The sequence below is a fragment of the Manis javanica genome, chromosome 3 (genome assembly GCF_040802235.1).
Source record: "Manis javanica isolate MJ-LG chromosome 3, MJ_LKY, whole genome shotgun sequence".
Classification (NCBI taxonomy): domain Eukaryota; kingdom Metazoa; phylum Chordata; class Mammalia; order Pholidota; family Manidae; genus Manis; species Manis javanica.
In genome coordinates, this window is record NC_133158.1 from 207,335,528 (window position 1) to 207,362,121 (window position 26,594).

A 26,594-nucleotide genomic window follows, 5' to 3' on the forward strand; every position below is an offset into this window, starting at 1 on the left:
ATATGCTTGTTGACTATTTATATATCCTACTTGGAAAAATATGAATTCAAATCCTTTGCCCATTTGTTAATTGGGTTGTTTGATTTTTTGTTGTTGGCATTTAGAAGTTTTAAAAAATATATTCTAGATATTAATCCCTATTAATCCCAGATATGTCACTTACAAATGTTTTCTCTCATTCTGTGAGAATTGCTTTTTTACATTGTTGATAGTGTCTTATGATGCACTAATTTTCATGATTCCAGTTTGCCTGTTTTTCCTTGTGTTGCCTATGTTCAAGTGTTATATCCAAGAAATCATTGCAAAGTCCAAAGTCATGAAGCTTCGCCCTGTTTTCTTCTTAGAGCTTTTTGGTTTTAGCTCTTATGTTTAGGTCTTGGATCTAATATTTTCACCCATGAAATATTTTAGGTATTTTTGTATTGTTTTGTGTTTGGTGTTAGGTCAGAGCCAATTTCATTTTTTTTTGCAGTGGATGACCAGTTCCCAGCACCGTTTGTTGAAAAGATTGTCCTTTCCCCATTGAATAATCTCATAACCCTTGTCAAAAAAATCTTTTGACCATGTATGTGAGAGTTTATTTCTAAGCTCTCTATTGTATTTCATTGCTCTGTGTATCTGTTTTTATGGCAGTACTACAGTCTTTTGACTACTGTAGTTTTGTAGTGAGTTTGACATCAGTGAGTCCTCCAGCTGTGTTCATTTTCAAGATATTTTTGTCTTTGTGTCCTGTGAGATTCCATGAGGATTTTATTTTTATTTCTGAAAAAATCATTGTTGGAATTTTGATAGAGATTGCACTGAATCTTTTGATCACTTTGTGTAGCATCAATGCATTTAACCAATACTAAATCTTTCAATGCATGAACATGGAATATCTTTCAATTTATTTATGTCTTTTTAATTTCTTTCAGTGTTTTGTACTTTACATTGTAAAAGCGTTTTACTTCCTTTATTAATTCCTAAGTATTTCATTATTTTTGATCCTATTGTAAATTGAATCATTTCCTTAATTTCCTTTTTAGATAGTTTATTGTTAGTTTGTAGAAATGCAACTTATTTCTGTGTGTTGACTTTGTTTCCTGCTACATTGTTGAATTCATTTATTAATTCCAATAATAAAATTACCTCCTCTTGTGTTTGTGGAATCATCCGGGTTTTCTACATATAAGATCATATCATTTATGAACAGATAATTTTTCTTCTTTCTCTCCAATTGGGATGCCTTTTATTTCTTTTTCTTGCCTAATTGCTTTGGCTAGGATTTTCAGTACTATGTTGAATACAAGTGGTAAAAGCAGGTATCCTTGCCTTGTTCATGATCCTAGAGGAAAAACTTTCAGTCTTTCACATTGAGTATAATGTTGGATGTTGGTTTTTTTATATGGCCTTTGTTATGTTGAGATAACATCCTTCAATTACTAGACTTTGAGTGTTTTCATCATGAAAGGGTATTAATTTTGTCAAGTGCTTTTTGAGATGATAATTTGAGAGGATAATGTGTCTTTTTTCTTTCTATCTGGTGATAATGGTGTATTTGATTGATTTTTATATGTTGAACCATTCTTGCATACCAGGAACAAATGCGACTTGGTCACGGTATATAATCTTTTTAATATGCTAGTGAATTCAGTTTGCAAGTATTTTGTTGAGCATTTTTCCAGCTAGGTTCATAAGGGATATTGGTCTGCAATTTTCTTTTCATGTAGTGTCTGTCTGGCTTTATTATCAGGGAAATAATTGCTTCATAGAATGAGATTAGTAAGTGTCCCCTTCGCTTCAATTTTTTGGGAAAGTTTTGAGAAGGTTAGTGTTCTATTTAAATGTTTTGTGGAATTCACCAGTGAACCCATCGTATGCAGGACTTTTATTTATCGGGAGATTTTTGTTTACAGATTCAATCTCCTTTCAGATTTTCCATTTCATGATTCTTGGTAGCTTTTATGTTTCTATGTATTTTTCCATTTCATCTAGGTTATTCAATTTGTTCATGGAGAATTGTTCATAGTACTCTCATAATACTTCTATTTCTGTAGAATCAGTAGAAATGTCCATTTATGATTTTAGTAATTTCAGTCCCTTCTGTTTTTGGCATAGACAATCTAGGTACAGGTTTGCCCATTTTGTTGATTTTTTTGAGGGACCAACTTTTAGTTTCATTAGTTTACATAACTTTTTTTCTATTCTTTATTTCACTCATCTTTTCCCTAATCCTGATGTTTTTCTTTCTTCTGGTAATTTTGAGTTTAGTTTGTTCTTTTTTTTTTCTAGATTTTTAAAGTTGTAAAGTGAGGTTGTTGATTCAGGAGCTTTACAACAAAAAAATGTAAGCATTTATAGCTAACATATCCCCCTAAGCCCTGCTTTTACAGCATCCCATAAGTTTTGGTATGTTGCATTTTTCTTGTGATTTGTCAAGATTTTCTAATTTCTCTTGTAAATTCTTCTTTGATCCATTGATTGTTTAAGAGTGTTGTTTAATTTCCAAACATTTGTGAGTTTTCTGCTTTCCTTCTATTTTTGTTTTCTAACTTGATCCAGTTGTGGTTGAAGAAGATACTTTGTATGATATCTATCTTTTAACATCTGTGGACACTTAATTTGTGGCCTAACATATGGCTTATTCTGGAGATTGTCTCATGTACACTTGAGAAGACTGTTTATTTTGTTATTGTTGGATAGAGTGGTCTGTATATGTATGTTAAATCTAGTTGCTTTATTGTATTGTTTAGGTCCTCTGTTACCTTGCCTTCTGTCTGGTTGTTCTGTCCATCATTAACAGAGGGGTTTTGGAGTCTCCAACTATTACTGTAGTACTGCCTATTTCTCCATTCAGTTCTGTCAGTTTTTGCTTCACATATTTTGATGGTCTGTCATTAAGTGTGTAAATATTTATAATTATTATGTCTTGTGGTTCTATTGAACTTTTTATTAATATATAATGTCTTTCATCTCTTGTAACCTTTTTTGATTTAAAGTCAATTTTGTCTGATGTTAGGATAGCCACCCTCTTCTCTTTTGGTTAGTGTTTGCATAGAATATATTTTTCCATCCTTTCATTTTCAACCTATTTGTGCCTTCAGATAAAGTAAATCTCTTACAGAAAGCATGCATTTGGATCATGTTTTTTTCCTCTAATGCATCCTTCCAATTTCTGCTTTTAATTGGAGAATTTAATCCATTTACATTTAAGGTAATTAAGGAGGTATTTACTACTGTCATTTTCCTATTTGTTTTCTATACGCCTTTTAGCTTTTCATCTCTCATTTTCTGTATTACTCTCTTCTTTTGAGTTTAGTTAAATGTTTTGGAGTGAAATGTTTTGATTCCCTGATTTCCTTTTGTATATATTCTAAAAATATTTTCGTTGTGGTTTTCCATGGGAATTACATTTAACATCCTACAGTTATAATATTCTAATCTGAATTTATATCTACTTAACTTCAATAAAACACAAAAACTCTGGCCCTTTGCAAATCCATCCCCACCCTGTCTTTGTCATTACAGTCTCCACTCATTTCCAAGGCTACTTATGTCAACACCTTTCCCACCCCTCCTCCTCCAGTGAACATGTTCATTCATTTGTAATACAATTGGAGTCTCTTGTCACAGTCTACATTCCTTTCTAGGATCTCCTGACCTCCAAGCAATTTTTAAAAAAATTATATGCATTAAGAATCTCTCTTTGTGATGTGAAGTTCTATGGGTTTTCATAAATCCATGTCAGAATCTGCCATTACAATATCATATAGAAGTTTCACTGCCCTAAAAATTCTCTGTGCTTCACCTAATTACCATTTCCCTCCTTCCTTTGAATTCTCAGAAATCACCGATCTTTTTATTGTTTTTATAATTTTGCCTTTTCCAGAATATCATATAGTTGGAAAAATACAGTATGTAGCATTTTCCCATTAGTCACTTACTTAGCAATATGTATTTAAATTTCTTCCATGTTTTTTTGTGGTGGCTTCATAGTTCAATTCATTTTATCATTAAATAATATTCCATCATATGACTGTACCACAGTTTCTTTATTCACCTATTGAAGGACATCATGGTTGCTTCCACCTTTTGGCAATTATGAATAAAGCTGCTATAAGCATTCATGTACAGGGTCTTTCTTGTAGATATACATTTTTCAAATCAATTGGGTAAATACCTAAGAGCATAACTGCTGGATTATATGGTAAGACTACGCTTAGCTTTGTATGACACTACCAACCCTGTCTTACAAAGAGACTGTACCATTTTGCATTCCCACTAACAATGAATGAGTTCCTATTAATTCAAATCCTCACCATCATTTGGCATCATCAGTTTTTTTTTATTTTAGCTATTCTATTAGGTATATAGTGGTATCTTATTTTAATTTGCAATTCCTTAATGACAAATTATGCTTAGCATCTTTTATATGTTTATTCATCAATATGTCTTTGCTGAGGTGTCTGTTCAAATATTTTGTCTATTTTTAAATTGAGTTGTTTGTTTCCTTATTGTTAAGTTTTAAGGATTCTTTGTATATTTTGGAAAGAAGTCCTTTGTAAAAGATGATTACAGAAAATTTCTCCAAGTCTCTAGCTTAAGTTTTCATTCTTTTAACAGTATCTTGCATAGAGCACAAGTTTTTAGTTTTAATAAAATCTAATGTATCCATTTTTTCTTCATGTATCATTTTTTTGGTATTATCCTAAAATCTCATCAGAAATCCAAGGTCACATAGATTTTTCTCTTATATTTTCTTCCAGAAGTTTTATGGTATTGCATTTTATTTTTAGGGGTATGATCAATTTTTAGTTAAGTTTTGTAAAAGGTGTAAGGTCTGTGCCTAGATTATTTTATTTTTACATATAAACATCTAAGTGTTTCAGTGCCATTTGTTGAAAAGACTATCCTTTCTCCATTGAATTTCCTTTGCTGCTCCTTTGTCAAAGATCAATTGACTATGTCTGTATAGGTGTATTTCTAGAATCTTACTGGTTCACTGATCTATGTCTCCATTCTTTTGCCAATGCCACACTGCCTTGATTATTTGTAGCTTTATAGTAAGTCTTGAGGTTTGGTAGTATCAGTCCTTCAACTTCATTCTCCGTCAATACTGTGTTGGCTATTCTTAGTCTTTTGCCTTCATATTGTGTTTCAAACTTCTTTGACTCACCAAGACCCAGCTCAGACCTTAAATCATCATACATTCTCAACTAATCATTCACTGTTTGTCTATCCCTGGGTACTTGTAAAGCCAACTTAAGACTGCTTGAAAAGATTCTTTTTAAAGTTGTCTTAACTTTCCCATCTGAAAGTTTCCCAACATTATGGATTTTATATGTAATACAAATGGATTATTGTTATCAGACACCAGAGTTCTTCTTAGAGAAAAAAATTGCCATTGTTTGGAAAAATACATGAAAGCATGAGACAACAAAAATGGTAGCAATATGGAGACAAGGAGAGGACTCTCTCTGTTTGCAAGAGGGAGGATACAGAGAGAAGGAAGGGAAGAGAAAGAAAGGAGGAATTAGCAGATGGAATGAGGCAAAGGTCCATATTTGATGAAACAACCAGTAGAAATTCCACAATTTAAGATTAATGATTTCTGATGTTTAATTTGAACATCTTCATGTTGCTGTGGCATAATACTCACTTTTGTCCCTCACTACCTTAACTAATTTTCAGTGACATCTACCACACCTGAATGCTTTGTGCAAAAGTTTTGTTTTGTTTCAGGAATTTAAGAAAGAACTTGAGTTTCACTTCTGAAGTGAAGAACAGACATAGCACCTGTGGAAACAGAAGGAAATGGACTCACTAGGAATTAGCAACCATTTTGTTGAAGGTTTGGATTTTGACAGGGCATGAATGGGGGTTTGAACTAAACTTAACTGGTTCTCAAGGGGCCAGAAGAACCCAGCTAAGCTAGCATCTGCATTACACATATTACAGTAAGGACGCCTTTGTAGTTCTTAAATTATCCTGACAGTATTATTTGCTTTGATTCTATCCATAGTCATGTGAAGCAAATCTTTTCTTTAGATTGTGCAAATTTCATTCAACCTACATTGGATCAGACTTTGTGAGGAATTACTGGGAATCTGTTATAGGACAGAGCAAACTTAACTTGCACATTCTAATTTATTTGAACATATGGCAATGAGAAGGGTCAGCAGCTTCAAAAATGGGAGAGAAAAGCCAGGCGGAGAAAGACAAGTACCAAATGATTTCACTCATATGTGGAGTATAAGAACAAAGGAAAACCGAAGGAACAAAACAGCAGCAGAATCACAGAACCCAAGAATGGACTAACAGTTACCAAAGGGAAAGGGACTGGGGACGATGGGCGGGAAGGGAGGGATAAGGGCAGGGAAAAAGAAAGAGGGCATTACAATTAGCATGTATAGTGCATGGGGGGCACAGGAAGGGCTGTGCAACACAGAGAAGACAAGTAGTGATTTTACAGCATCTTACTACGCAGATGGACAGTGACTGTGAAGGGCTATGTGGGGGGGACTTGGTGAAGGGGGGAGCCTAGTAAACATAATGTTCTTCATGTAATTGTAGATTAATGATACCAAAATTTAAAAAAATGGGAAAGAAGTCAAATGTAGACTGGTACTGCTGGAAGAACCTTAGAGACTGCTTTATAGATGAGGAAACCAAGGTAAAGGGAAATGAATAGCTTTCCTAAGGTCACACAACCTTAGAGCAGTAGATGCATTGGATATATGTGAAGAGAAACTCTTATTTTCCCTGCGAGGGGAATTTCTACCATGGGCTACCTCCCCAGCAGTACTCAAAGATCTAACTTGGCCATTGCAGAGAATGTGGCTAGTTCAAGAATGCTTCTGTTTTTAGATCCTTTCCTTTCTTTTATAAAAGAATCCTGGGGGAAGAAAAGGTCCACATGGTTACAAAACACTGAACTTCAACTTTTTCAGAAACCCTCCCTCTAGTCCAAATTTTGGGGGACTTTAGTGAATGATGCACTGGCAAAGAACAAGATGGTCAGGTAAGCTTTTCCCCACTTAGTGCTTCTCCCAGGACTGGGGATAGTCAACTGAAAACCAATCAATATGTGTTTCATTTTTGTTTTCTATATAAATAGTTGTCTTATCTGAAATGACCTTTTCCAAGAGTTAATAGCCATAAATTTTTTCAGCTGGGCATGTTTAGAAATGCCTCTTAGCTATTTCTGTTAATTTATTTTCTTTGTCTGTATTTGTGCAATCCAGCTTTGGGCATGGAAGCAAGCAGCCCTGGCCGCTAGTCCTCCACCTCTACTGATATAAGCTCAGGAGACATAGTCCCTCTCCTGTGGGAAAGACACCACATGGAATCCCTGGAGCTGCACCTCAGCCCTGGAGAAATCACTATCTCTTGGAGAATCATCCTCAGTTCCCTTTGTGGTAATTTCAGAGTCCAATTTCCCCTGCCTATTTTGAAATCTATGTCTATTTATCTATCTGTGACTCCAGTGTCCAATAATATGGTGGTTATACATTATGTACTAATAACTCATTGGCATATTTAAAGCCACAAAAAATGCAAGTGTAAATACTATTTGCTATGTAGTTTCATGGGAAAGCACATATGAAATATTTTAAGTGGCTATGCATGTATTGAATTATAGTATGCAAATTTTATGTATACATTTAGACAAAATTTCTCAAAAAAGAGGAACATTAACTGACAATTCTTGATGACCTAATTAATATATGCTGTATTCATCTCAATTACTCCTCAGAACAGCTCTATAATGAGGAATTATTTCCTCCACTTAAAGATGCAGAATCTGAGTCTCAGCAAGGTCAAATAACTGGCCCAAGTTCATAAGCTGATATAAGGGTCCAACCAGGATTACAGGTCAGTCCTAAAGCTAAAATTCATGCTATTTTTATATAACCTTGCTGCAGAAACACCTAAGCAATGACTGATTTAGGTAAAGGGCTTAGAGATATGACATTGTGGGTTAGAAATTAAAATAAAAACAAATGTGAAGATACTTTTGTCTCCTTCTTTATCCACTGGTTTACTAATTTCTGAGTTGAAAGGAAGGAAACATGAATGGTACAATAAAGAAAACTCATTATCCCTCCATTCTTTTGCTTCTATAACAATGGTGTTACCTCTTTCTGGACATCTATTTCCCAAGCAACAAAGTATATGTTCTGAGGTCTAACGTAAAAAAACTTCCATGGAAAGAATGGAATAGTTTAGCCCTGAATGTAGGACAGAGCAATAAAGCTATCGGTACGTGCAGAGCTAAAGTTAGATGAAACTTAGAAATAGAAATTTTTTTTTTCTTTTCAAGCCTCTAACAACCTTTCTGATGCTTTTCCATCCCTTTTACAGCAATTCATTTTCAGTATCACAAGCTGACTCTGTTGAAGTTAAACTTATTCAAATCCACAGATAAAGGATTCATCAAGTTTAATTCATTAATTCTCCCAGGAATATTCACATTTTAGCTGGAAATGGACCCTTCATGAGTCTCTAAGTGTGGAATTTCAGATACCACTCAGCGGGTATCAACTAATCAACAGATTGCCATTGCCTGTGAAATCACAGAATTGTTTCCCTGTAGGGCTGGTTTGATTCAGTTCTCCAACATGGGACTTAATTTCTCCATTCAACAGAGTAGCTGAAACTTCGAGGAACTGGGGACATTCGCCCTCATGTCAGTCAGTGGTAGACACTTTAGAAACCAATATTTCTCTCTAGAATTGTAGAACCAGAGGGCTGGCAAGGACCTTAGAATTGCACCATGCATGTCCCTCCTCCTACCAAATAACTGTCACTTTCCCAGTGACACAGAGCCCACATCAGCCCAAGATATTTCAGACTTTGCTGATCCGAGCTCTATATCACCTTGACAATTCCATCTGGGACAACACAGAAGAAGGCTAATCCTTCTCTTCTCTTCTCTGAGCCCCTAGCCCTCACTGCCCCATTCTTGGTTAAACATTCTTAATTTCCTCAATTCTTTGTGTGACTGCTCCAAACCCATGCATCATCCCAATTATGCTTTTCTGAAATTGCTGCAGTTTACCTCAAAGTATTGCTGCTCAGAGCCAAACCCAGAACCCCCGGTGAAGTCTGGACTCATTCAATCACTTAGCAGACATATATTGACTAGTATTAAACTTTTCTTAGCCCAGCACAGAGTGGTGAGAGAGGCTTAGCCTTATTGCTAATAGGCAGTACATTTTTGGTTGCTGCCCAAGATCAAATCAGTTATGGTTTTAGGGGCTTCTGTCAACTAGCTGGCTTAAGTCCTTTCCCATGGCCTCCTGTTAGAGCATGTGCCTTGCTCTCCCCTGAGCTGTTTCTCTTTGTGGGAAGCTGGCCCTATTTGTGTAAAAACCCATCCTGCTACTCTGGGGAGTGCGCCTGCGCAGGCTTTTATGAACCCTGAGTGGGTTGTAATGAGAACGCCTTTCCTCAGATCCCAGTCCAGCTTTTGTTCCTTCCTGATGCCAGAGTTGACATATCCTGAGTCTACCTCCCTAATAAAACTTAATCTTTAGGACATGGAGCCATCTCTCCACTCAGGGGTCAATCAGGAGCCAATGAGCTGTGGGGTGAGTTCACACGGGCACGAAGATGCGGCACGAAGATGCTTCCACAGGCCATGGAAAACTACCCGTCCGATTCCTTCCCATTGCTTCCTGTTGTTTGTGGTCCCCCCCACCTCATCTTTGCTCTCCACATGCAATTGAAGTGACTCAGAAGGAAAAAAGGCAGCAGCCCAGTAACAGGGCGCACAATTTCAGTCAAGGTCTCAATGGGTTTCCGTGGTTGGGATTCTGGATAGAGGAGGATGCAGAGCATTGACATGTTTACCACTGGAGCCTTTCAATTTCTTTTCCATCAGCTCTCACCCCCTTCCCTTCCTCATCTCTATCACAAGAGCTCCTTCTAATGGAGTTTCTTGATGAGGTTTACACATTTATGATAGTCTCACCTACCAACTAATAAGATAAAGAAAATAAAAAACCTGGAGAAATCATGTGGAAAAAAGGATCCTCCTACACTGTTGATGGGAATGGAAGTTGGTGTAGCCGCTGTGGAAAGCAGTATGGAGATTCCTCAGAAAATTAAAAATAGAAATACCATAGGATCCATTAATTCCACTTCTAGAAATTAACCCCAAGAAAACAAAACCCCTGATTCGAAAAGATACTTGTACCCCTGTGTTTATTGCCACATTATTTACAATAGCCAAGATACAGAAGCAACCAAAGTGTCCATCAATAGATGAATGGATAAAAGAAGAGGTGGTACATATATACAATGGAATATTATTCAGCCACGAAAAGAAAGAAATCCTGCTATTTGCAACAACATGGATGGACCTCAGGGATACTATGCTAATGAAATAAGCCAGGTGGAGAAAGACAAATACTGTATGATTTTGCTTATATGTGGAATCTAAAAACAACAAAAGGAACAAAATAACAGTATACTCATAGACACTGAGAAATAACTGATGGTTATCATGGGGGAGGGGTGAGTAGGTGGGGAGGGGGAGAGGTAAAAAGGGGCACAGAAATTCTCAGTCATAATATAAGCTGGTTACAGGGATGGTATACAGCATGGAGCCTATAGCCCATGATTCTGTAACATCTTCCCAAGTTGATAGACAGTAACTGCACCAGTGAGGGTGAGAATTTAATAACAGGGGTAACTGTTGAACCACTGGGTTGTATACTTGCAACCAATATAAGATTGTATATCAACTTTACTTTGATTAAAAAAGACCTGAAGAAAACATTTGTGGGAGTCACACTGAGGATCGGGGACCCTCATCCTAAGCTTCCATCATGGGTTCACTCTGCTGGTGTGTACATTTCACGAAGGGAGCATCCTTCTGTGTCTTGCTTCTGTGATTTGATTCAGAAGTCTCTTCTGCATATATTTCCATTATCTTGTTTTTGTCATGGGAAGGAGGTGTGGACCTTCTAACTAGAGCCCTACTGAAGCTAAATAAGCACCTACTCATGTGCCTTCATCACAGCAAAGCTCAAAACCCACTCCACACCCCACTTTGCAAGGCACAGAACCTTCTCGTATTAGCCTTTGATGAGTCAGACCTTCCTTGAAGGGGAAAAAATAATCATCTAAAGATCTAAGTATAAACAAACTCTCAGCATGGAATGAGGGAGAGATTCCAAACTTTTCCATGAGAGAATGACATCTCTGCTCCACCCTGAAGTTTGTGTTAAGGGTATACCCTGCATTCTTCTCCATAAAAGAACTCGGCAGAACTAACTCGTTTCCATTACTCCCATTTTCAGATGTTGTTTAGGTCAAGTTTAAGCTTTTCTGGCTTTGAACTGGAGTTCTGATGCCAACTCTGCGTGTATTGCATGCAAATTTTTGTCAAAAACTGTGTTGTTATAAGGTGTCTTCTTTCCCTCAGCCTGTGAACTACTTCCCACCTTATCCATCTCTGCACACAGACTTTTTCAAAAAAAACTTTCAAAAATAGTTTAATATTACCCATTTGGCAGGAGGAAGTGTAAATGGTATGTCAGTGTTAAGACACTACTTAATCCTGATAGATGGGCTCTCAGGGAAGCGTGACGCTAACTGACAGATGTTAAATGACACCCACTGGTCCCGGCAGTGCACAAACAGGGTTCTGCAGTTCCAAGACAGGTGAGAAGTCCTTGGCAAGAGTTGGGGATAGAACTGTCTTTTCTATTCTGTCTTCCACTGTCTTCCGCAGCTGAAGAGTGTGTTGTCAGTCCAGATGAGCCTTGTTGGAGATGGTAATAAATGCTTCTGGATTGCCAGGTCAGCCCGACACCCAGGCAGGTTGGTTCCCTTCAGCTTGGAGGGAGGGATTAACCGGGATGAGCTGGGCTTTCCCGGATCATGGGGAGCCTTCTGATGATGTCAGAAATTCCAATCGGAGGAGGCCCGAGAAGAAAGTAAGGAAAGCTGAACATCTGTTCTCTGTAAAACAAAAGAGCAAGCCATGAAAACAAAAGTCAAAAAATGGAAAACACCAAAACCCACCCCTAAGCTTTCCTTTCTGGCTGGCTCCTCTGGGTAGCTCTCCTGTCCTGGCACCTGTGAGGCAAACCAGCTGGAAAGAAGGCTAAGCAAGTGGTTTGTAACCTTGGACATTAGTATTAGAAAAATCCTGATGCCCGAGTTCCACTTCCAGGGATAATGGCGCAATTGGTGTTAAGAGGGCCAGGCCTTCCTACGTTTCTGTGAAGCCTCCCTCGCTATTCTAACGCATGGCTGATGCGGACCACTGCAGGACTGAGGGGCATCCTGCAAATGCAACTGGTATTTAGGATCAGCTGCTACTGGACTTCCACCTTCAAGAGGGCAAGTCAGCATTTATGTCCCATGCACCCCCATGGATTTCTAGGCCTTTTACAAAATCTCTAAGAGTCCTGCAGTCATTCCAAGGAGAAACTGGGACTCCCCTGTGTGTGTCACCTTCCCCTCTACCTCGTCACCTCCCCAGTAAGGGCCAGGCCCATTGCTGGATTGGTTGGATGCAGGTGGAGGAACTGCCCAGGTAGAAGAGACCACGCAGGGGCTCTGCCCTAAATCCCCCCTAAACCCCATGTCAGGCTCAGAGCAAGTTCGGAAATAAGCCTTTGTAGAGGTGAGAGAAGCACAAGGTGTGGAGACTGAGATTCTTCTCCTTTGCCTTGGTGACCACAGGCGGCGCATTCTGTCTGGGAAAGTATGCACGGAAGCCGAGGCTATGGCTAAACTAGGAGGGCTGCGTGTCCCAGCAATACCGTTCCTGCCCCCTCTCTTCGGCAGTAAATAACTCAAGGCTTTGAAAAACAAGCCGCGGTGACACATTCGTGACGGCTGTGGGGGGAGCACAGTCTGGATGTCTCCGTGCAGTTTGGTGCTATAAGCCTGGTCTGACCCTCTCGACTCAGATTTTCTCACTGCAAAGCATGGGGCGGCCACAGCCCTGAGAGGGACCTAGGAAAGGATCGTGTGTCTTATAGTGAATTCCAGGGTGCTCGTTGAGCCCCCAGTAGAGGGGACATCCCCCACCCACCCCCACACACAGCTGCTGGGAGTATTGACACTCATGACACACAGCTGTGCTCCTGGTGGCCCACACCTTACCCAGAAAGGACCACTGCCCAGCATTAATCCCACATGTGTGCTGATGCTCACATGCATGTGTCCACCCCCTTTCCGCAGTCTGGGACACATGGCTTTGGAGCTTCTTAAACTATCGATGAGGCCCCAGTTGCACCGGAGTTATGGGTCAGCTTCTCCCTCTCCTGAACCCTGTGCCCTCACTTCCTCTTGGGTGTATCTCCTTAGCGCACCCTCAACAAATCTGTGTGTAACTCTCCAGTGCAGGGCACCCAAGCGAAGTGACTTGGTCTTCTTGGCCACTGGTCCCTCTGAGGTCAGTTTTAAGATGTGTGGTACTGACAGCCCCCTAGAAGAACTGCTTGCTTTGCTGTTAGAAGGAACATTCCTTGTCAGGGGCCAGTCTCAGAAGGTCCTTTTGCCTCTGGCAGCTGTGGCCTTTCTGAGGCGGCCTGCGGAGGACCAAAGGGACAACGAGTGACAAAGCTACAGTGACTCCAGCAATTTGTACCTGAAGTAACTTGAGAGGCACATTGAAAAGGAGTTCCAAATAAGGGGAGTTGCTGGAAGATGAAGGGCGTGAGATTAGCAGAGATACTGAAGGAAAGTTGGGCAAGTGACAAAGAGGAGGAGGCAGAGGACTTTCTTTAAGGAGAGCTTACTTTCCTGGATTAGTTATTTTTAATGGTTAAAAAGCCCCACATCTGTGAATTTACTGCAAGAGCCTTTGTAATTTGAGAGCTAATGGCCTTGCAGGAGAGTGCAGGAAGGCTATAGATTTGTGCAGAGTTAAATCTCATGATGTGAACATGCTCCAGGAAGCCCCACCTGTGTGTACAATGTACTTAACGGATTAGGGCCAACTTTGAAATTATGATATGTTTTATGCAGAGTAAGCACCTTCCTCTTTAAGCTTCTATTTCCTTGAAACAGGGGGGAGGAAAGCCATCAATTCTCCCAGGTAATCAGGCACACGAGACGATCTGCTTGGGGGATTTAATGAAGGTTTAAGTGCAGGTGGATGAAGGCTATGTTATTTATATGTTTTATTTTAAACCTATTTTCAATGCTTGTGATTCCAGTTGAAAGGTGTTACTTGTAGGAGGCCTACCTGCTCTGAATGAATGTGATGCTTTCAGGGAAATGCAGGTGCCTTGGGGCCAGCAGCTGTCGTGGGCTGGGTGAGGATGCTACTGGGAGTCGAAAGGGGAATTTGTGAGGCAGTACTGCTGTGGTCTCCATGTTCCCTGAGGGTCTTCAAGAAAAATAAGTAAATACTTGGTGTTCTCTATTTAAACAAAGTTATCCCTGGCTGGAGCTCATTATTATTAACTGAAGACAGAAACTTCTTTCCCTTTCACATGATTCACTAGAAACGGACACCAGTGCATTTATGAAAGCATGGCCATCACCCATTAGTGACTAAGCGACTGCTTTTGGTTATTTGGTCTCTACAGATTTGTCAGGCAAGCTGAGGGTGGGACAAGCATGGTACCAGAGCTCAGTAACAGGTGGTGCTGAGGAAATAAAATCACATGCAGGTATGTCTGATAAAGACACAGTACTTTATTTTAAAAACACTACGTTGCAAAAAATACATATGAAATAATTTGGTTGTGGCCACTTTATAAATTTCAAGTCACAGGCTTTTATGTTACAGGTTGCAACAGAGTTTGTTATATATGTGGAAAACCCAAACTGATTTATTAAACAGAATAGAAACAAGCTGTTAGGGCAAAGTGGTCTGGGGCCTCCTCCATTCCCCTACCAGATACCCTTCAAATGTTGTCGTACCTGTTCAGGTATGGGCAAGTGACAGGTTTCACGAGGGGGGGCGGGGCGAGATGAAATCACAAGCAAAGTAATTTTAGACTTTTCTTTTGCAACACCATATACATCACAGTAAAATATGTAATACTTGCAGAGTTGCAGATTGAAAAAATTAAATCCAGAGGATGCGAGAGAAAGGGGTACCAACAAGAGTGAGCGCTGCATGCTTAAAAGGCACGTGAAGGGAGAAATCAGGGGAGGCCCCTCCACCATCCTGGTCCCAGGGCTGTGTGTCAGCAGCACGGGGCATTTAACATTTCAACACGGAGCCCAAACGACAGAAAATGGGGTGAAATGGCATGACTTTCTATCAGCTTTGGCAATTTTGCCATCAACAGTAAATTGGCCATCTTAATAGGATGAAATTAAAAGGTTTCTCACTAAACAGAATTAAGGAGTGGGGGATCAAGAGATTTCCAGGCCTCAGGGTACCTTGTTAAGAACTGGCTTTTTTATTCCGGTGCTTCCCCTCTAGTAGGTCACCTGTGATGACAGGATAAAAGCAGAAGGGTGCCCAGGTTTCTCCTCTGCCCTCCTCTCATTCTCTCGGAAGCCACTAGATGACTCATTTTGGGAACCTGGTTTTATAGGCATTAAACATAGCTTGTAATGTATTTGGACAGTTTGCTGTTGGGTGATAGAAGCCACAGTAACACCATGTTCAGGAAACGATTGAAAATGATTTCCTTTCCTTTAGTCTCTTCCTGAAAAGTGCTATCAACCCCATCAGCTTGCTCAGGGGACAGGCTAAGACCCTTGCACCTTTTCTCTACCTTCTACCCTCCACCCCACCTGCGAGCCCTGTGCCCAGGAGGCGGCTCAGGGGTGCCCCTTCCTTCCATCTGCACTGTGCTTTTCCTTGTGTGTGAGAGCCAATGCCTCTTATCTCCTCTGCCTGCAGGGGTCCAAAAGGGTTGTCAGACCTCAGCTATAACAGCAGAGCCACCAGAAAGTCCTATAAAAGCAGCAGTGACCTTCTAGGGCTGTCAAGTCTTTAAATAGGATTTGGGATTTGATGCTGTATTTTTTTTTGAAGGAAAGAAATAAAAATTGCTAGTTAAAAAAAAAAATTCATGTCTGGTAGCCAATTCAGAATCTGCCCACTCCCAACTTTTTTTAACTCAGGAGAGATAAGGCTTTGGAAAAAGAAAAGTAGACCAGATCTCAGGCTAAATAAGGCAGGCTTATGCTAGGTGCAGCCAGACTAAATGTCTGGACTGAAAAGCAGCTCTTCAGTGGGTGACTGCAGTGGAAAAGGAACAAAAACTAAAAGGAGGGAAGGAAAGCACATATAGGAAAGGGTTATGTGATCTGTCATGGTGGTAGTGAATTATAGCCTGGAAACTCCAGAAACCTTCTCTTTCTAATTCTCAGGCTCAGGGCTAAAAGGTCCAGAAGAGCCTTTTTTTTTACCTTTTGCTAATAAAATCTGCAATGCCTGCAGCCGCTGTGCGGAGCCCCCTTTGGCAATGGCCCTGCACACCTGGAGGGTCGTCTGGCCTGCGCCCGCCCCTAGCAGTGGAGTTGCGTTTAGACAGCTTGTCTTAAAACTACAGTGAGTGCTTCCCGTTCTACTTCGGCCATCCTGCGATACTTCGGTTCATATGTGTTATTTAAAAAGGAATAAGCTTAACTTCTCATCTTCTCCTTCCCATCTCCACATCCTGTGCCAACCGGCCTGGAGCAGAACAGGTTTCTCTGAGAGCCTCTATTTCCCTCTCTTACAGGGACAGAGAAAAACCTCACTCATATTTCAAGGCCAGGCAGAGGCTTCTGACCTTTAGTTTAATACAGTAGGTGACATCCTCCCCTCGGCTGTCCTTTTTCCCTTCAGGTTTGCTCAGTTTCCCAAGGGGTGGGGTGGCAGGAAGGGCATCCTCAGAAGTGATATGGACAGGCCGTACCAACTGTAAAGTGCTAGAAACAGCACTTGGCATTTTCCCTCCCCACTTCAAGCAGGTCTGTAGGAGCAAACATGACCTACGTTACGCATTGAGGGAACTGTTTGGATATTCAATTATTCACCGTCGCAGACCTTTCCTTGGCCCACCCACTTAGTGCAGAACCTGGGATTTTCACACAAACCTCCAACAGTTTTGGTTTGTACGCCTCTGGCTCCCCAGCAATCCCTGACCCTGACGCCTTCTGCCTTCCAAAGAGGCAGCCTTGGGAAGGCAGTTTTTGATCAGGCACGATTGTCCTCTGAGCTGGCATTACCAGAAAGCAGGGCCCCAGCCCCCCAAGCAGTAAAGGTAGGGGTAGTAAGGGTGGCTGGTGTGCATGGCGATGAGGGAGGCCTGGGAGAAGCCCTCCTCCTTCAGAGCTGGCAAGCAGGAGGGCTTGTCCAGGTCTCCCAGCTCCGAGGTGAGCTGCTTCCGCTTGGTCTTATAGCGTCTGTTCTGGAACCATATTTTCACTTGGGTCTCAGTGAGCTTGAGGTTCTTGGCCAGGTGAGCCCGCTCGGGGGCTGACAGATACTTCTGGTGCCTGAACTTCCTCTCCAGCTCGATGACCTGCGTGTGGGAGAAGGCGGCCCGGGAGCGCTTCGGTGGCGGCTTGGGGGCTTGGGGGAGGCTTGGGGAGGCCCCTGCGGCGTTTTCACAGTCCGACAGATAAGTCTCCAAGTGCCTATCTGGAAAGGAGAGGGGAGAAGGAGGGATGGGAAGGAAAAAGTTACACGTTAGCAGGGAGGAGGACAGAATTCAATCCACCCTTATCTCCTCAGTGAGTGAACAAACAGCCCACTGTCATCTTGGATACACTTCACTTTTTTCGAAATGACTAAGCAACTCTCTGGAGTGAGTGGATGCATATACTGTGTATTCGTTTTCTAATAATCATTCAGAGCGCAAAGTTAGAAACGGTGTGCGGTAGAACTTCCTGCCATATTGTCCAACAGAATTAAACAAAGATTCTGGGTATGTATATTGAGAAGAGGTGGGAGACAGGAGGCTGGAAAAATGAGATATAAGATCCCTGCTAATCGGGACCCAAAGGCATCCTGAGTTAACATCTGGGTAGCAAGGGAGGGCTCGTGTGATAAGGGAGGCAGCAGGGGCTAAGGGCAGATTCATTCTCTGCCTTTAATTTACCCCCCACCTTTCCCCCCGCTAAATGAGCCCTTAGGATATCTCATAACAAGTAGCAGGAAAAAAAATGTCTCCTCTGTCAGCGTTGTTGTATTTTCCGAAGACCGGAGGGAATTCCCAAATTTAGACTGGGAATTGGGAGGAAGAGGAGTTTTTGCCGGTAAACTCTAATTGATTAATACTAATACGTTATTATCAGTTATTTGTTATTGTTAGTTATTGCAACTGCCAGGCGGTCAGGCAGGGCTGGCGCCGGTCTGGGTCGCGCGGTGGCCGGGCGCCCGTGCCGCGGGGGTGCTGGGCGCTCCGGCTTTGGAGCCCGGGGCGCGGAGGGCCCGCGGCGCCGGGCGAGCTCCGCCCTGGCGCTGGAGCTCCGGGCGGGTTTCCGAGGCGCGTCCGGCGGGAGGCCTCAGGAGGTCCCTGTGCTGTCTCCCCGGGCACCGCATCCCCGCGGCCGGGGCCCCGGAAGGTCCGCGCCGGGCCCGCCCTCCCGCCGGCTCAGCCTGCAGGCCAGCCCGCCCCTCCCGAGGCCCCACCCCGCGCAGCCGGCCTCCGCAGCCCGGCCGGCGTACCTGGCTCGGTCTCCGCCTGCGCCTCGGCCTCCTCGGGCGCGGCGCGGGGCCCAGCGCCCGGAGCGTCCTCCTCAGCCCCGGCGCCGCCGCCTCTGCGCTCGGGCCCCGGCTCAGGGTCTCGCCGCGGGTCCGGCCGGCGCGGGGGCTGCGGGCTGCCCGGGGGGCCGCCGCGCCGCTCTGCCCCGTCCCGCAGGATGTCCTGGATGAGGAAGGAGGTGAGCGGCTTGGCCTGGGTGGGCGGCGCGGCCCGCGGGCTGCAGCCGGCCGCCCCCTTCTGCCTGGGCCGCTGCTCGCGCGCCCCGAGCATCCCGGCCGCCGGCTCCCGCGCGCGCTGCGGCCCCAGGGAAGCGCTCCAGGACGCCTAGGCTGCGGCCGCACCACTTTCACTTTCCGCCGCCCAGCGCACTTATAGCCTTGGGAGCGCGCCGCGCCGCGCCGCCTTCCCATTGGCCGCGAGCACCGGACCGCGCCGCGGATTGGCCGCTCGCGCTCCAGGTGAGGGGGGCGGAATCCTGAGTCCTGCGCGCGGTGTCTGTTCCCTCTCATCTGAGGGTTTCTTCCCAAAGCCCTGCTCCTCAGCCCTGGCTCGACCCCCTCCACCCTCCGTTGTTTTCCCAGGCTGGGAGCAAAAACCAAAGCGGATCTCCTCTGCCTCCGCCCCCAGTAGACATTTAGACGCTTCCGGGGAATAGGGTGCAGAAGAGAAGTAGTTAATCGAGCTCCCATGGATTGTTCAAGCGCCTTTACTTACAGAGCTGGGCAATTACTACCCTCCAGTTTACAGGCGAGGATTCTGGGTGTCCCCTGCCACGGACAGATGGCTAGCTAAGGGCAGTGCCTGACCCAGGGCTGGATTGCATACTGGACGTTTTGAGGCCACTGATAAAATGGAATAAGAACCATGGATCAAAGTACTGAATCGATGTTAAATTTACTGAAGTTGACAACAGTACTGTGATCATAGAAAATAATTTCTTAGGAAATAAAGTATGTAGGGGCAAAGGCCCACGATGTATGAAACTTACTTCAAAGGTTCAGAAGCAATGGTATAGTTTGATAAACCCCATATGATAGAGTGAATGGGTTAAAACATTACCAATTGAATCTGGTGTTCACTTGCACTTTTAAAAATATGCTACTTTTTCTGTATGTCCTGATCTAAGGCAACTTCCCTCCAACTGGAAACTTTTTAAAAGGATGGTACGGTGCAGTAGGGGAAGGGGAGAGAGGGAGTGGGTTATTGTGGATAAAGAAATCGCCAAAAAGAACTACCGTGTGCAATGGGAAAGTTTTTGTCAAAGATGGTTTTCTTCTCACATTTTTTATTTCAAAAAAATTTTTATTATTTATTGTAATATTGGTTTCAAATGTACGACATAGTGATTTGGACTAAATGCTCACCACAGGTAAGTGTAGTCACCCTTTGTCACCACAGCAAGATATTACAACATTATTGGTTTCATTATCTATGCTGTACTTCCATTCCTGTAGTTATTTTATAATCTACAGTTTGTACCTCTTTATCACCTACACCTATTTCACCCATTCCCCCATCTCCTCCCCTATGGTAACCAAGAGTCTGTTGTCAGTATTTATGGGTCTATTTCTTTCTTTCTTTGTTTTGTTTTTTAGATTCCACATATAACTGAAAGCATACAGTATTTGTCTTTCTATGTCTGACTTATTTCACTTAGCATGATACCCTCTAGGTCCATCCATGATGTCATGAATGCAAAGATTTTTTATGACTGAGTAGTATTCCACTGTATATAATGACATCTTGTCCATTCATCTATCATGGGTACTTGGGTTGCTTCTATATCTTGGTCATTGTAAATAATGTGGCAATAAACATAGGGGGGCATATATCTTTTAAAAATAGTGATTTTGGTTTCTTTAGGTAAATTTCTAGACATGGAGTTACTGGGTCATATGGTATTTCTATTTTTAGTTTTTCTGAGAAAAAACTCCATATTGCTTTCCATAATGGCTGCACCAATTTACATTTCCACCAACAGTGCACAAGGGTTCCCTTTCCCCTCATTCTCACTAACATTTGTTATTTCTTGTCTTTTGGATAGTGGCCATTCTGACCCATGTGAGTTGATATCTCATTGTGGTTTTGATTTGCATTTCCCTGATGATTAGTGAGGTTGAGCATCTTTTTGTGTGTCTGTTGGCCATCTGTATATCTTCTTTTGAAAAATGTCTATTCAGGTCCTCTGCCCATTTTTAAATCAGATTATTTGTTTTTCTGGTTTTGAGTTGTAGGAGTCCTTTATATATATTTGGTATTAGCCCCTTATCAGATATAGCATTTGTAAATATATTCTCCTGTTCAGTAGGTTGTCTTCATTTTGTTGATGATTTCCTTTGCTGTGAAGAAGTTTTTAGTTTGATGTAGTCTCATTTGTTTATTTTTTGCTTTTGTTTTCCTTGCCTAGGGAGACCTATCCAGAAAAAAAATCTAATGTTGATGTTCAGTCAAATAATTTTTTAAACATTTTCTTTTTAAATAGTTATAGATTCACAGGAATTTGCAAATTAGTACAACCAGTTTCTCCCAATAATGTCATGTTATAGAACTGCAATGCATTATAAAAGCCAGGATATTGATATCAGTACATTACTATTAACTAGACTACTGGCCTTATTTTCATAATTTTAAAATCTGCATTCATTTATGTGTTTAGCTCTATACAATTTCATAACATGTATAGATCCTTGCATGCCACAGTCAAGATACAGAAATGTCCCATTACAACTAGACTACCTGTGCTATTTCTTTGTATTAGGGTACCTGAGCCACTTCTCTCCATCTCTGACCCCTAGCAACCGCTAATCTGATCTCTATTTCTATAGTTTTACCATTCAGAGAATGTTACATAAATGGAATCAAACATCATATGGTATGTAACCTTTTGGAATTGGCTTTAATCACTAAACATAATGTCCTAGGGTCCACTCAGATTGTCAGATTGTTGCATTTATTAATAATTAATACTTTTTTTACTGCTTAATAGTATTCCATTGTATGTTTCTATCAGAGGTTGTTCAACCATCCACTGAAGACAATTGGTCTGCTTCTGGTTTTTTGCTATTACGAATGAAAATGCTGTGAATGTTTAGGTACTGTGTTTTTTAGTTCTCTGAGATAAATATCCAGGAGTGCAATTGCTGGTCATATGATAATTGCATGTTTAGTTTTATAAGAAACTGCCAAGCTATTTTCCAGAGTGCTTGTACCATTTTAGATTTCCACCAGCAATGTATGAGAGTGCCAGTTTCTCCACATCTTCATCAGCATTTGGCATTATCATTATTTTTTGTTTTAGCCATTCTAATGTATGTAGAAATATCTCATTGTGGTTTTAATCTTTAATTTTCATTTCCCAAATCACTAGTAATATTAAACATATTTTCATGTACTTCCTTGCTACCCATATCTCCTCTCTGTTGCCTATGTTATAATTGGATTTTGGGGGTTTTTTGCTGCTGAGTTTTGAGAGTTTTTTATATAGTTAATATATAAGCCTTTGTTGAATATATGGTTTGCAAATTTCCCTCTTAGTGTGTAGCCTGTCTTTTCATCATTTTAATAGGATATTTCTCAAAAAATTCACCAAAGTTTTTAATTTTGATGGAGTCCAATTTGTTCATTTTTTATATTACAGATTTTCCTCGTGATGACATGCCTGAGAACTCTTTGTTTATCTCTAAGTACTGAGGATGCTCTCCTGTGTTATCTTCTAAAAGTTTTATATTTTACTTTTAAGTGCATGATCCATTCTGAATTAATTTTTATATATGGTGTGAGGTTTAGGTTCAGGTGGCCTCCTTTTATTTTTAAAATTTAGAGGTGGGTGGCATCTCAAATCAGGGCAAACATGAATTATTTAATAACTAGTACTGCCATTTGGAAAAAATAAAGTTCTATTCTTATAACAAAATAAATCCCAGATGGCTCAAAGATTTAAAACTTAAACAGGCACATGAAAAAAAAAATTAACCACTCATCATTAGAGAAATGCAGATCAACACATTGAGATACCCTTTTTTCTGCCTATCAGAATGACAGAGATTAAAGAGATGGGTAATGTCCAGCTCTGGGGGTGTGATGGGGCCGTGGAGGAACAGTTGTTCCCATACCAAGTTGGAGGGATAATAAATCAGCTTCATAATATTTGGATGACAACTTGGCAAAATCTGTCAAAATTAAAACTACGCATGTCATTTAACACAGATCATCCATGTTTAGAGATTTACCTTAGAAATATACAAATACAGATCGTAGTGACTTGGGAAAACACCCTCATTGTGATCAGAGATTGATTCAAGTTGAAAGAAGATGTTTTAGAATGAACCCATTGTGTAAAACTATAGTTACAAGTTGTATAATATTTTACATTTGAGCATCTTAACACATACAGTCTATCTGGAAGGGTACAACATCTCAACAGAGCAGTTGCCACTGATCAGTGAGATGGAGAGAGCAGATTGGGAGAAGGAAGGAGAGCAGAACAGAGAACATTTCCTTGTATTGATTTATACTTTAAAAAAATTAAAAATTTAGAGCTGGAGCTGAGCCTGGGGTTACCTCTTTTACCACCTGTGCCTCAGGTCTCAGATGTCCCTTCAGAACGGGGACAGAGTCCTCGGCACTTTCTCCTATTCCTTGCTTCCTATTCTGCTTTGTATTTTGGATTGTTTATGTGGGTAAATCCTCTCCTTTATTAGACTAGGAGCTCCCTGAGCAGGGACTATGTCATCCTCATATTTATACCACCCCTAATATCTACTTTAGTTCTTGGCACACAGAAGGTCTCAATAAATGTTTGCTGGCTGGATGTCCAGGTATTATGAGGCATCTTGCTGGCTGACAGGCAGCATTATTCAGAAGCAACCAGGGGTTCCAAGGCAAAGCACAGTATAAGGCCCATGCTCCTCACGTCCCTGTGGCTAAACTGGGTAAAGATGAACAGGGACAATTAAGAAGACACAAGGGACTGCAGTAGGCCTCTTTAGAGAGCCACTGAAAAGAGGCACAAGGGGATGAATCAAACCACCCTCCACAAAGTTAGCCTGGACCCTAGGTACCTGACCCAGCGTGGTTTGAAGGCATTTGGTGCCCTACATTTTTGCATGTGGCATTTGGATTAAAGTTATTTTCATGTCAATATAAAAATGCTACATGAATTTGGTGACCCATTAAGATCCCAGATGGTATGAATTCATCAGACTTTTAATTTCCACTGGTGGCTTGCCGAGCATAAAGCCACAGGACATGACCCTAAGACAGGAGGGAAAGGAGGCCAGCACAGAGTGCAGGAGAACTTGCCTGGGCGCTGTGGGGGCATGCTGCTCTGGGGGGGCTTTGAAGTGCCTACAAAGACATCTTGTTGAAAGGCAGGCTCTGCCTCCGTCGGTCTGGGTGCGCCCTAAGAGTCTGATGTCAACAAGTTCCCAAGTGACTTCACTACTGATGCTCCAAAGCCCTGCCTACCCCCACCCCACCCCCGACCCCTGTGAGTACCGAGAAGCTGAGGGCTCTGAGCTCCCTGAGAGGAACAGGGGACACTAGGAGGAAGGGTGGGCCCGATGGGGTGCCGTGATCCACTCCATTCCTTCTTTGAGGGCTCCAGGCCTTGCACGTGTCCTTTTTCTCACTCTGAAAGCCGCTCATGTTTCAGATCCTATGTCTGCCCAAAGGGCTCTCAGCTTCAATCCTGGAACCTTTAAAAAGGTCTGTTTCTCCAACTCCGTGGATGTTTATGTCAGTTCCCCCTGCAGGCCTCTGTGTATGGCAAAGGGGATTCGGGCTTTAGGAAACTTGACTAGCAGATAATAACCTCATTATGCCCCAAGAAAAGCCACTGGGGAAGATTTATTGGGTAATAGTAGCCCAGGAATATTTTGCTAATGGTGACCCTGCTCACCTCCCCTCTGCCTGTTTCTGGAGAGGTCAAGGCTGTGGGGCTGTGCCTGCCGAGGTTTCCCCGCGGGCTCACTGGTTGGCCGTGGCCCCTCTGTGCCTGGTGTGCCCCACAGCTTAGCAGAGGCCCTCATGCAGGGACACCCAGGGGCTGTTTGTCCAGGGAAGGAGGCTCTGACCTTTCCCACCACTCCGGCTGCCAGAGGCAATTTGAGACCTGTCTCCCACTCCCTCCAGCTCTCGGAGCCCCCCGTGAAACTGAGCCCACTGTCACACGGTGTCCTGAAATGATGGTCTCCAGGGCAGGGGAGCGTCTGGGAAGGGGTGGGTGCACATCCCTGTGGGATGAAGGGTTGTGGGCTAGGACCCTGCTTGGCTTTCCACAGGGTTCTAGTGACCCCTGTGACTGGACAGGGCCTGGGGACCCAGAGGCCCACACAGAAAATCGCCTTCTTCCAGAACTGCTGGCGAGGGCCTCTCTGACACTTAACTGAAAGTTACTTGGGACAGCATAGACGCAGGACAGCAGGCAGGGAGTGAGACACTCAGACAGGGCTTCGTGTTTGACTTGAGGCAAGTCCTGCCCTGTGGGAGGCCACATAGGCAAGGCCATCCTGGTGTTTTCACAGTGGGGAAGGAAGGCGGTGCCGCCTGGACTGCACAGCACCTGGAAACGTCCGGAAGCCCTAAGTGCTGGCACATCGGCAAAGCTTTTTACCCATATATTTATCCAGACTCCTGTCCCCTCTAGAGGGGCTTGGGGAGGGCAAAGAGGGCAAATGAGACAATGATCTGGAAGGCGTGGAGACAGAGAATCCGAGAGAGGCAAATGTCCGGAACCAGGAGGCACGGTGGCATTCCTGTTTAAAAACTCACGGAATCAGATGCTAAGACACCTTAACCATCATTTCAGAAATGGGCAGACTGAGGCTCAGAGAGTCTAAACGACTCGTCTAAAATTAAACATGAGGGATCAGGTCAGACCTTTAAGCCAGGTCTCTCCATTTGTAGGTCAGTTTTATGTCTATCTCCTAAAACGTGATTTCTATTATAAAATGTTTTATAAACTCTAGAAAATTATGGAGATAATTGCTATAATTTAATTTATACTTCATGTTGTTTTTAAAGAGACATAAAATGTCACAGGTACAGCCAAAGTCCCCTGTCAGAGTTTTACTTGTATGACACGTCAATATTGAGACCTTTTTTTAAAAAAACGCCTGTGTGCGTGTCCTCTTGTCCCAGCCAGCAGGTAGCTAATCGGGAAGTAGGTAGCCTGGTGGGTCACATCAGGCATCCGGCTGCTTCTTCCCGGAGAGCTCTGGACAGGGACCCAGTTACAGGAGGCATGGGGAAGGCAGGTGGGGGTCGGGGGGCTGCAGGAGGAGGCGGTCTAAGAGACGAGGCTTAGCACAGAGGGGAGATACTAGCTCATTTAATGTCCGGCCATTTTAGGGCACCCTAGCATTGCACGGGGACTGCATGAAATAGGTCTTTGTGAACTAGTGAAATTCAGCAATAAGGAAATCCCTGACTTGGCTCCAAAACAATAGTTGCTAACATTTATGTGACACTTAAAATGTGCTATTTGAAGTATTTTTCTTGTTTTATTTTAACTTACTTAGTCCTCACACAAACCCCATGAATAAATACTACTACACCCCCGCTTTACGGAAGAAGAAACCAAGGCACAGAGAAGCTGGTTAACTTTGCTGTAGCCACTCAGCTCAGCATTGACAAAGCCACGATGAATTCTCAGCAGGGGCCCTAATGTTGCAACCAGCTTGTGATGCCGCCTCCTGCTGGCATCGCCCCTGGCCTGGGGCCTTGCAGAGGAAATAACATCCTTGAGGCAGGAATAGAAATGGTCCCTGGAGCCAGCATGTGACATAAATTGGGAAGAGATGTGTGGGGGCTGGGGGTGGGTATGGAGCATGCTGTACATCCTCAAGGAGCTTGGAGTCCAGCTGGGACACAGGATGTTCATGGAAAAGTATCCTTCATCTCACAAGTATCTCTGAGATTATCTGTCAAAACTCAGGAAATGATAGATTACATTGCATAACAAGGCATTTATATGTGGTTAAA

General features: G+C 42.5%; 1 protein-coding gene across 1 annotated transcript; it reads right to left on the reverse strand.

Annotated features, from left to right (window-relative positions):
* Positions 1 to 14,636: 14,636 nt before the first annotated feature.
* Positions 14,637 to 18,899, reverse strand: NKX3-1 (NK3 homeobox 1). The gene is made up of 2 exons (XM_037024747.2): positions 18,575 to 18,899; positions 14,637 to 17,545 (listed from the first exon to the last, which is right to left on the reverse strand). Exons 1-2 carry the CDS (start codon positions 18,879 to 18,881, stop codon positions 17,127 to 17,129), a joined length of 726 nt encoding a protein of 241 aa, XP_036880642.2. The 5' UTR covers positions 18,882 to 18,899; the 3' UTR covers positions 14,637 to 17,126.
* Between the last annotated feature and the right edge of the window lie 7,695 nt (positions 18,900 to 26,594).